This window comes from Microcaecilia unicolor, chromosome 11, assembly GCF_901765095.1.
Source record: "Microcaecilia unicolor chromosome 11, aMicUni1.1, whole genome shotgun sequence".
Classification (NCBI taxonomy): Eukaryota; Metazoa; Chordata; class Amphibia; order Gymnophiona; family Siphonopidae; genus Microcaecilia; species Microcaecilia unicolor.
In genome coordinates, this window is record NC_044041.1 from 57,280,389 (window position 1) to 57,292,716 (window position 12,328).

A 12,328-nucleotide genomic window follows, 5' to 3' on the forward strand; every position below is an offset into this window, starting at 1 on the left:
GTTCAATATTAAAGCAAATACATCACAAGCATCAATGCACTTTAAAATACACAGACAGGTTTATAATACTTTTCTTAAATGAGGTCTTAATTATATGTTGGCTCTCCGCCAATCAACAGAATCTGCATTAATGTGGGTCCTTGGCTTATCTTAAAGGCACTTTTCATAGCAAAAGAGGACTGATAAGGAATCTCTTTCAAAAGGTTTAAGGTAGTCTGGTATACCTAGGCTTCTCAGCCATACTAAACTCCTGTAAAATCTCTCAACCATCTGTATGCAGGAAGAGCACATTGATAGATACTAATGATTTCTAAGATACTGTTCAGCAAAGCAGCTTTATCCTCCAATTATCAACACAGTGATATCAACTCCATTAATGACCTTTAATTAACAGAAGTAAACATGATAGCCAGTAGTCTAGGCACTGTGTGCCATTCTCTCCTGCCAGTGCTTACAGAAACATCAGTTCCTGGCATTTAACTCCTTTCCAAACAGAGAAGAGGGACTCAATGGTGCAATGAAGAATGCAACACAAAGAGAAAAAGCATGTAGGTCCCAGGAATCAGTGTGTAGAACAATCTTTATTAGGAGACCCAACACAGGCCTTGCTTTGGCAAATGCCTGCTTCAGGGGTCAGCTATGATTGAAATTCCAAAGGGTTCAACAACTGAGCAATGCACATCGCTATTCAGAGTTCTTTATGTTATCCAGCTTGGTGTCAGAGAGTCTAAGCATTTTAATAGCCCAGTTCTCTTTACATTGCACAATGTTTGGGATACAGTTAATGAACCCTTTGCAATATCAGTCGTAGCTGATCCCCGAAGCAGGTATTTGCTGAAGCACAGCCTGTGTTGTATCTCCTAATAAAGACTGCTCTTCACACCGATTCCCGGGGTCCAGGTGCTTTTTCTCTTTGTATTATTTAACTCCTTTCACCAGAACCTCTACAATCACTGGAAATGGCCACAGAAATCATCCTCACACTTTCTTATTCACTGATACTGATATTAAAAATAAATTTCACCTTAACTCTTCCATTTTTATTTTCAAAATTAAAAATACAATCTTACACTTGTATTCCTGCTATATATTGTGAGGTATCCAAGAAGCATGCATAATAAGCAGTAATCCACCACTAGCAATTAAAACTATTATTATTTGGGGAAATTCTTTTTAAAAAGTTGATAAGCCATTATTAAGATGGACTTGGGAAAATCCACTGCTTATACCTGGGATAACCAACATAAAATCTATTTTACTCTTTTAGGATCTTTCCAGGTACTTGTGACCTGAGGACCAATGTTCTAAACCTAACACCGGTATTAGAGGCAATTAGCGCTGGACTAGCATGCAAATTAATGAGTTGTGGAAAACAATGTGTGCGCCAAAAATGGTCACAAATTGTATTTAAATGTACTCAGATATTAATGAGGCTATTTTGTGTTCCCTCCCAATGCTCAGAGAATAGCATTGATACAAATGCTGCCCTTAACGCTGGAAATTTACTGCCAGCTCAGAGGTAGAGTTGAAGGTTTTCAAGAGAGGATTTCTTTTCAAAATTTCTCACTTTAAAACTGCCAGTTTTGTCTTCTTTTAGAAGCAGAAGGAAGAGAGTGCAGCCTATAAACGCTGTTAGGGAGGAACAAATGTGTGCAAGTCTGAGCAAAACAGAAAAAGTGCAAGCACACATCAGAATCATTCTTCTGCACTTAAATATGAGCCTTTCAACTGAAAACAATTTTTGAACCACTTATATTTAAAGGTGCAGAAGAAGCCAATGTGTGCTTGCACTTCCGGCCCCTGCCTGGGCATGCATACAAGAGCTGCGCTTACTGCAAACCTCTTGTGCTCATGCACCAGGCACATTCCTCCTCCTTGCTTTTGGTTTCATAGCACATATACAATTTGAATACGATTTGCTTTGAGCATTGGCGATGTAAGCTTCTACACTGTTCTTGCACTATGGAGTCTGCACTATTGGCTTTAGCATCGGAACTTGAAGCATCTGGGCCCTGGATTGGCCATTTTTGGAAACAGGATACTGGGCTTGATAGACCTTCAGTCTGTTCCAATATGGTAGTTCTTATGTTCTTAACTCACTACCCTCCAAGTTTGCTGAACCTGTGGTGGCTCATACTGGCAATGCTGTTATAATTGACAAAACAACTACACAAACCAAACGCATGTAATCCAGACATTATTCTGAACATGGCTGCATCCAGCGGTACATACAGCTTAAAGCAATGAGCTGGCAGTAAATGGTTTTAGTTTACAATGGATGAGGTTTACTACTTGTTGTGAATATAATTGAAACACAAAGGTTAATACTGAAATGGGTCTCTCCTGTTGCTCTGGGAGGCCTTCTTTCCCAGAATGGTTTCGGCCTGCCTACCCTCAGCACCACACAAAGTCTAAAGGATAAGATACTTGTACATCAGATCTGAAGAAACCACAAGGAAGAGATGTTCTTTCTTTGCTGACAGGCTGGATTCTTTGCAGATGGAAAATGAGGGGACTCGTGTGATTTGGGGAAGCTCATGGACAGCATCACCTTTTAAGAAAAACCTCTTTACTGGAATATAAATGGGATCAGGGTTGCAAAGAATCCTGCGCTGTCCAGGATACACATGGCTACAAAACCATCTGCCATGAGACCCTAGACTTTATCCTGATCAGCTTCCTCTTCTCTGCTAACCTCACTGCATTCAAGCTGGGTCGATCTCTGTTCCTCAAGGGAAGTGTATCAATCCAACAAAATGCAGACATTGTGGAGAATAATACCTGAACTAAACGCATCAAAAATTGAGGCAGCCAGACAAGCAGATGCCATGGAGGAGGGGGAGGGGCACTAATAACCGGTGATGCAGCACATCCCTGAAGTAATTGAGGGGGGACGGGGGGTCTTGTAACAGTATACATAGCTTTGCAAAAGAGAACACAACCCATAATGTCTCTTACACAGAAAGACATTTTCATGTCACATTCCAGTGTTCACCAAGATCCTGAGATGTACACCCCCCAAAATAAGACATGACCTGTTACATATGTAATTATAAAAGAAGAAAAACACAGATGAAAAATTTACAATGCTGATTACAATCCAATAACACTGAAATGTTTTTTTCAAACCTTGTAACAAAACCTAAACTGAATACAATAATACTGAAAGAGTCAGTCTGAAGCACACTTGGTAGGAAGGAGGCCCCAATTAATCAGTCATTCCTATACAAACAGTTCCATAATTTCCTCAAAGAGAGAGCAGCTGGGATAGATCATAAGCCGCTCTTCCAGACAAAAAGGGAATCTCCCACTCTTACTATAAGAGTGTGGCTTGAACCGCTTTGCACTTTTCATCTGGAAGAACTTGAAAGGCACGCTCTGCCTTTTTAGGACAGGCAGCACAAATTCTCTGCTCTTCCACTAATTCAGTCTGTATGTCATTAGTCCTGCTAAATAAAAGAAGAACGAGCCCTCGCTGGTCTCTCCTTATACTTTTCTTTGGAGGGAGGAATTGACTTTGTTTATACTTACATCAATTAAGATTCCCAGTTGCAGGGGTTCTGCTAGGATTCTTCAAGCAAATACTAGACTGTAATCGTCCTTTGCACAGTTTGTTTGACCTATGTATTCTATAATGTTATGACTTTTTAATTTTAATTTCATTCATTTTAAAACTTAGGAAACCCAGTTCAGATGACATTCAGCAATCAGTTTCAATAAAGAGCGCTCAAATGGAATACTCCCTAGAAGGTTCCCTCTGGTTTTCAGATGTTATCAAGCACATTATGAAAAACAGTAGAGACTGTGCAGAGGGCTCCATTACATGTTTTCTTAACTCAAGACTTCTCGTGTAACACACAATACCTCCATATTCTGAATCTTATAGAAGCTTAGAACTTTATACCCAATTCCCTAAATGCAAATTCGCTTGTTTTCTCTTAAATAAAACTTTAAAAAATATATATATTAATGGTAAAGCTTGTGGATTCTGACAGCCTGGGCATGGACAATCCTGTACATGCTGGCATTTTGTTGTTTAGCATGGGATAAGCATGCTAACATTAGGATCACTGGTCAGTGGAGGGAAGGGGGGTGTGGGATGAAGAACATCACCCACAATTTAATAATTATATTTGCTCATTTTCAGAACCTCCAATCTTGGAAACTGCACAGCCAAATGTGTTGAAAACATGAACTGGAATACATGACCTGTCCTGCTGTCAGAGTCCAAAGGGCAGGAATTGACTTGTCCACCACAAAGATTTCATTCTTTCTTCCTCATGGTGCTTCAGCAGAAAGTGAGTTAGTTTTTTAGGTACAGCTGCAGCCCTCTTTCATTTCTCTTAATCTATTTTGTCATGATTTTCCTTCAGGTTCATATGATTTGTGCCCTGATCCTCTGCCTCTGAGCTGAAGAAATTAAACAGCGAATCGTCAGAGTGCTCAACAGGTCTGCAGCTTCCAGCAGCAGTCAGACTGTCAGCCAAGATGGTCCGAGGGTCCCTGAAGAACACTACCATGACAGTAATGTTGTCACTTGATCCTCCCTCTTTGGCTGCAGTGACCAGACTCTCTGCAGTCTTGGTGCCATCTCCGCCATTCTCCCTTAAGTGCTCCAGAACCAGTTCTACCACCATCCATGTTTTCACAGAGTCAAAGAAACCATCACAGGCCAAGACCAGATAGTCCTCACAACCCATCAGCTGAAAGGAGGCCCCATCAGCCACACCCGAAATGTAGGGCTTCTGATCAATGTCACCTTATGCAGGAGACAGAAAGAGATGCAAGAGGAAGACAGTGGTTTTTCTATTTTAACTGTCCGATATGAAATCAGTTTCACTACATTAGTCTGACTGTACTATGGGAGGTTCTGCTTGTGTTATTTTGGCTTTTTAAAAATTGTTTAATATAAAATTAATTTGACTTATGTTATACATTGAAGTTAATTTCTGTTTGAATACCCCCCCCCCCCCCCCATTTACCAAGCCGTGCGCTAATGCTGACACAGCCCAGTCACTGTGAATGGGCTGTGTTGGCACTACCACACAGCTTAATAGAAGGGGAGGGGTAACAAAATACAGTAATTTGTGCATTGCTTTAAGGAGGGAACAATAAATGAAAGGAAATAACCAGTCCTTTTTATTAAGGGTGAAGAAGAAACTGTGCTGGCATGTTCTATAAGATCTGATTATTTGCCTTCATTTATCTAGATATAAATTAATCGTATATAGTAATCAAACAACAGCCAACCCCAGGCCATAAAAAGCTCACACCTCTACCCTAAGGGGCTGCCATTAGAAAAACTTAAACATGAGAAATGGGAGAGTGTAAAATAAATACATATATTGGGATTTCTACTCCAGCCAACAGCTGGATGCCTTATTTTGAAACTGGAACTACAAGTACCAACATGCCATGCACCAAAGACAAGAACTATATGAAAATCCTACTCCAAGTTCATTCATCTTTGGTGAGGGATAACTTACCAATGGCTCTGGAGACAGCTAGCGTTCCATTCACTCGCCAGCACCCCATGTGTGTTATGCAGCCACCAAGTGCTTCAATCCTCTGTCTTTCATCCTACAACATATCAGCATGCTGTTAAACCTGAATTCCACTTTTCAAAGACAGATCTAGTGATCCCCCACTAATGCAGCCACTGCTGGCATCAATTGGAGCCAATACCACATGATCCCACCACTTGTCAACCTGCCTCAAACTCTTCCAAATACGACTACTAGAGTATTACCCACCCCCCCCCCCCTCGCCCACCTTCTCCTTAGGCAGGGCAGGGAAGTATCTGGTATGAAGAACTATTAGGAGATCATTTTATAAATAGTAGAACTATAAAAAATTTGAACACACATACCTATTTTATAAAGTGTTTGAGACTTTATAAACAGGCTTCCAGAAAACCCACCAGTGGCACACAAGGCAGGTGCAGTTATGCAGGTACAACATAGAACTAAACAAATGGCTATACTGTCCACACTATATCACCACGATACCCACAAGTGAACTACTAAAGTACAGACAGTAGAAATATCAAACTACCGACTCACCTGCAAATGCACAGTAGAGTCGGAATGCTGAGAGTGTAGAAGTCCAAGCCCCGCCTCCACCAGCAGTACAGCCCAATAGGGAGGAGGGCTTGGACATGGCCGTGGAAATCGGAGGAGGGAACAGGGAGGGAAGGAGGGGGCGGAACTGAGGGAAACAGACGCTGGGGGGAGGGCATGGGAGAGAGCAGGGTTGGTGGACGGAGGCCATAGGAAAACAAAAAACTAGCCCGTTGTTACGGGCTTAACGGCTAGTACTTAAATAACGGGAGGAGAAAAAGATAAGTACATAAGTAATGCCACACTGGGAAAAGACCAAGGGTCCATCGAGCCCAGCATCCTGTCCACGACAGCGGCCAATCCAGGCCAAGGGCACCTGGCAAGCTTCCCAAACGTACATTCTATACATGTTATTCCTGGAATTGTGGATTTTTCCCAAGTCCGTCTAGTAGTGGTTTATGGACTTGTTCTTTAGGAAACCGTCTAACCCCTTTTTAAACTCTGCTAAGCCAACCGCCTTCACCACATTCTCCGGCAACGAATTCCAGAGTTTAATTACGCGTTGGGTGAAGAAACATTTTCTCCGATTTGTTTTAAATTTACTACACTGTAGTTTCATCGCATGCCCCCTAGTCCTAGTATTTTTGGAAAGCGTGAACAGACGCTTCACATCCACCCGTTCCACTCCACTCATCTCTCTATATAAAAGGCAACCCCAACGTTCTGAAGCCTCCACGGAAGTTGAGGCGCCCGAGATATCCGGTGTGCCCTGGAGTGTCTGCACCGCCCTCGCGTCAAAACGTCATGATGTCGAGGGCGGAGCTATGACACTCGAGGGCCGAAACGGAAACGCCACAGCGAACAAGGCAAGTAGCTTGGAGGGACGGAGGGAGGGGGCCCCTTGCTAGCGCCCGTTTCATTCCGCTCAGAAACGGGCATTTTTTCCTAGTTATTTTATATACCTCTATCATGTCTCCCCTCAGCCGTCTCTTCTCCAAGCTGTATAGCCCTAGCCTCCTTAGTCTTTCTTCATAGGGAAGTCGTCCCATCCCTGCTATCATTTTAGTCGCCCTTTGCTGCACCTTTTCCAATTCTACTATATCTTTTTTGAGATGCAGCGACCAGAATTGAACACAATACTCAAGGTGCAGTCGCACCATGGAGCGATACAACGGCATTATAACATCCTCACACCTGTTTTCCACACCTTTCCTAATAATATCCAACATTCTATTCGCTTTCCTAGCCGCAGCAGCACACTGAGCAGAAGGTTTCAGTATATTATCGACGACGACACCCAGATCCCTTTCTTGGTCCGTAACTCCTAACGTGGAAACTTGCATGACGTGGCTATAATTCGGGTTCTTTTTTCCCACATGCATCACCTTGCACTTGCTCACTTTAAACGTCATCTGCCATTTAGCCGCCCAGTCTCCCAGTCTCGTAAGGTCCTTCTGTAATTTTTCACAATCCTGTCGCGAGTTAACGACTTTGAATAACTTCGTGTCATCAACAAATTTAATTACCTCGCTAGTTACTCCCATCTCTAAATCATTTATAAATATATTAAAAAGCAGCGGTCCTAGCAAAGACCCCGAGGAACCCCACTAACTACCCTTCTCCATTGTGAATACTGCCCATTTAACCCCACTCTCTTGTTTCCTATCCTTCAACCAGTTTTTAATCCACAATAGGTCATTTCCTCCTATCCCATGATCCTCCAGTTTCCTCTGTAGCCTTTCATGAGACCTTTTGAAAATCCAGATACAAGATATCAACCGGCTCCCCTTTGAGACAATAAGAATCCTTTGCGACGTCTGAGGTCTTTTTCTCCTCCCATTATTTAAGTATATTTCTACTGTCTGTAGTTCAATCTATATAAATAATTCTCACCTCCAACATTCTGAAGCTCACTCTGTGGCAGGGAAACACTGAAGCCCTGCACTACCACTCACTGTTACTCATGCCCCACTCACTCTCACTCATAGACCCGCCCTCAGCCACGCCCCTTCCGCACATAATTCGCAACCCCAACGTTCTAATGAAGCCTCCACAAGTCCCAATGTTCTAATGCATGGTGGTGAAACCAGAATTTGCCCATGAAATGTTGCCCCGCCCTCGCGTCCAACATGATGATGTCGAGGGTGAAGCAAATACAATCAACAAATCGCGATGCCCAAAACGTCACGTCACAAACAACGCGAATGCGAAAAACCTGCAGCACCCGGAGTTCTTACATTGGCCCGCCCCCGCGTCACAAAACAAAAGTTACACTACGCAGAAATCGAACATGCAAGCCAGCCTGAACGGGACAATGAGGGAGACTGCGAGCAAGCCTCAACGACAGAGGTAGGGACGGAGGCAGGCAGCGTGCACTATGGAGGGAGGGAGGCAGGCAGGCAGCTTCAACGTGGCAGAGGGAGGCAGGGAGCCGGGAACCTTGCTAGTGCCCGTTTCACTGCTCTCAAACGGGCCTTCTTTACTAGTACTTCAATAATGGGTATTGTGGTACATCATAGAGCTCCACCCCCAGGAACAGATCACAAAGAATATGTATTTACCTATGCAATTTTATAATGCCCATGTTCCTTCTGCAAACTGCTATTACTCCCCTAATGACTAGGCCAGTGGATTGCAAACCTGGTCCTGGAGGCACCTCAACCATTCAGGTTTTCATGATATCCACAATGAATATTCATGAGAGTGATCTGAATACCAAGGCAGTGCAAGCAAATCTCTCTCATGAATATTCACTGTGGATACCCTGAAAACCTGAAAGGCTGGGGTGCCTCCAGGACCAGGTTTGGGAACCACTGGACTAGGCTAACATAAGCAAATGTCCCCTTTCTCCAAGGTGCTTACCGCTTACTTACCAAGAGGATAATACTGCTCAGTGCCTGACACAGGCACCTAAATTTAAGTGATATTTTAGCTGAACTTGAGTTTTAGGCTCCAAAACTTAGATCTATAATTTTAGGCCTGCCATTCAGTTGCCCACATTTGGACATCTAGTGTTACTTCCCCTGTCCTTACCCCACTAATTTTTTAAACACCTAAAAGGGTTTTATGTTGTATTGTTTGCTTTGCTTCTTGGTCATGAATAAAAAAATATTTTTCCTAAACACCTGAACATAGGTGCTCGGTGGGGGAAATGTTATGTTCAGGAAGATCTAGCTGTGTGATTTCTTCAGTTAGGCACCTCAATATTTTAAATAATTGACCTCTAATTGAAGTGACTGCTATCATTTTCTGAGCAAGAACTGAATTAATGCATATTATAAATAGCTACACGTAATACTTTTATTTGTTGAAGCTTTTGGACAATGAGGTTGTTGACAGGTGTGATGTTGGGGCTGGAGGCAGCGGAAAGGGCTTTGGAAGAACTAAGGGTTTTGTGGTATTCCTGTCTTATTTTATGCTATTGTTTGTTACTTGTACCTTGCCAAAGGAAAAATATTCTTGGATTGGCAGGTAATAAGTTTTCATAAACAAATATTGGGAGGGGGATGAACAAAAGTGTAAACTATCTTAAAAACAACCAGCTAATAGCAGAATTCTGATCCGCAGCCACAAACAGGGCTGGGCTCTGCCAATACTCAGTGTCTCTGTAAAGTACAGGCAGCTCATCTGCTCTACAGTAACTTACTCCCCTACCTTTCGATCCGGCTTGTGGGGGTCCATCAGCATCAGGGCTTTACTCTGCCGCACCAGCACAATCTGGGAATCTCCCAGCCAGGCCACATGTAGCCGATTCCCCACAATTAGAGCTGAGACACCAGTAGTACCACTGCGCAGCCTCTATAGAGAGGAAGGACAGCATGAGTAGATCAGTATTCACTCTTCATGGGGACAAGAACATGTAAGAGTACAATGGACACATCCTCTGAGAGGCTGCGTTCCATAGGAAGCACTGTGGATATATCCTTTGAGGACCACACCTTGATGTGAGCCTAAGATGCATGCTAAGAAGATACATACTGACATAAGAAATATAATCAAAATGCTGTTCTTTGAGCCTTTAGTCCCTGGGGTTGTAATTCAAAAACTCTTAGTAGAAGCCCAGGGAAGGAATGTTGGCTCTGGCTGCACAAGACAACTTTTCAACAACTTTAACTAAAAAATAGATTTCAAGGTGGTCTAGAGCTATAGTTGGCCATGCATGATGCAGAATGGATTATTTGGGCCAAAACAATCCAAACTACTACTGTACTGGATAAAACTGAGGCCCAGGGAGGCTACGCCATTTATAAGACCACACAGTAAAGTCAATAATACAGCACGGAGCAAAGCTCCTCTGTTCACCAGAACTCACCTTTCTTTCAAGTAATTAACTTAGTCAGGTCCCGTGCGCCTCTGTACGCCCACTCCCCAGCCACCTCACTCTCAAATCATTCCACTGGCCAATATGCCCCCTTGCCTCTCCCCCAAGTCATTGCTCTAGCCTGTGTGCCCCCTCACCTCTCTCTTAGCTCTTTTCAGGAACATGTTATCAGTGCGCTGGAATGAGTCCCTCAGTGCTTCTGCTGGGTTTGCCATTAGCTTTTCATGCAGGCCGACATTTATGTGAAGATGCGTTGCTGCATAGTTGGTAGCATCCAGCCCACCATGGCCATCAAATACTGCAAAGTATGCCCGATCAAGCCCATCCTTTACAAAGAAACACACAAAGACACTCATAATGTACTATTTGTATACACAACAGCTCCCAAAGGGCACTGCAAACATTCTCTGTCTCAATATCACTTGTGTGAACACATGCACACACGAAATAGCAGTGGTAGACACTTACTGTGACACATGATTTACTCTATACATTGCTAGAATTGGGCCCCAAGCAGCAGGAATGTGCATTTACATTTTGGTCACTTGTCTCATTTTAATGTGTGCCAATTAATATAGCATACACTATTTGAGCTAGTGCATGCTAAAACAAAAATAGAAAAACAAAATAAAAACTATATATATATATATATATATATATATATATATATATATATATATATATATATAGCGAATGCTACATACCTGTAGAAGGTATTCTCCGAGGACAGCAGGCTGATTGTTCTGACGGGTGACGTCCACGGCAGCCCCTCCAATCGGAACACTTTACTAGCAAAGGCCTTTGCTAGTCCTCGCGCGCCGATGCGCATGCGCGGCCGTCTTCCCGCCCGAACCGGCTCGTGTTCGTCAGTCCTATACGTAGCAAGACAAAGACAAGGGAAGACACAACTCCAAAGGGGAGGCGGGCGGGTTTGTGAGAACAATCAGCCTGCTGTCCTCGGAGAATACCTTCTACAGGTATGTAGCATTCGCTTTCTCCGAGGACAAGCAGGCTGCTTGTTCTCACTGATGGGGTATCCCTAGCCCCCAGGCTCACTCAAAACAACAAACATGGTCAATTGGGCCTCGCAACGGCGAAGACATAACTGAGATTGACCTAACAATTATCCAACTAACTGAGAGTGTAGCCTGGAACAGAATAAACATGGGCCTAGGGGGGTGAAGTTGGATTCTAAACCCCGAACAGATTCTGAAGCACTGACTGCCCGAACCGACTGTCGCGTCGGGTACCCTGCTGCAGGCAGTAATGAGATGTGAATGTGTGGACAGATGACCACGTCGCAGCTTTGCAAATCTCTTCAATAATGGCTGACTTCAAGTGGGCTACCGACGCTGCCCTGGCTCTAACATTATGAGCCGTGACATGACCCTCAAGAGCCAGCCCAGCCTGGGCGAAAGTGAAGGAAATGCAATCTGCTAGCCAATTGGATATGGTGCATTTCCCCACAGCCACTCCCCTCCTGTTGGGATCAAAAGAAACAATTGGGCGGACTGTCTGTTGGGCTGTGTCCGCTCCAGATAGAAGGCCAATGCTCTTTTGCAGTCCAATGTGTGCAGCTGACGTTCAGCAGGGCAGGAATTAGGACGGGGAAAGAATGTTGGCAAGACAATTGACTGGTTCGGATGGAACTCCGACACAACCTTTGGCAAGAACTTAGGGTGAGTGTGGAGGACTACTCTGTTATGATGAAATTTGGTGTAAGGGGCCTGGGCTACCAGGGCCTGAAGCTCACTGACTCTACGAGCTGAAGTAACTGCCACCAAGAAAATGACCTTCCAGGTCAAGTACTTCAGATGGCAGGAGTTCAGTGGCTCAAAAGGAGGTTTCATCAGCTGGGTGAGAACGACATTGAGATCCCATGACACTGTAGGAGGCTTGACAGGGGGCTTTGACAAAAGCAAACCTCTCATGAAGCGAACAACTAAAG

At 43.7% G+C, this 12,328-nt stretch overlaps 1 protein-coding gene across 1 annotated transcript in view; it reads right to left on the reverse strand.

The window, feature by feature from the left end:
• Window positions 1-1,083: 1,083 nt before the first annotated feature.
• The window catches only part of PPM1F (protein phosphatase, Mg2+/Mn2+ dependent 1F), a 36,559-nt gene continuing 25,314 nt past the window's right edge, over window positions 1,084-12,328 (reverse strand). Inside the window, exons 5-8 of the mRNA XM_030217271.1 lie at window positions 10,518-10,706; window positions 9,714-9,857; window positions 5,487-5,580; window positions 1,084-4,759 (exon numbers count right to left, since the gene is read on the reverse strand). Of these exons, the coding sequence (XP_030073131.1) occupies window positions 4,344-4,759; window positions 5,487-5,580; window positions 9,714-9,857; window positions 10,518-10,706 (843 nt within the window). The 3' untranslated portion in view covers window positions 1,084-4,343. The remainder of the gene's footprint in view (window positions 4,760-5,486; window positions 5,581-9,713; window positions 9,858-10,517; window positions 10,707-12,328) is intronic.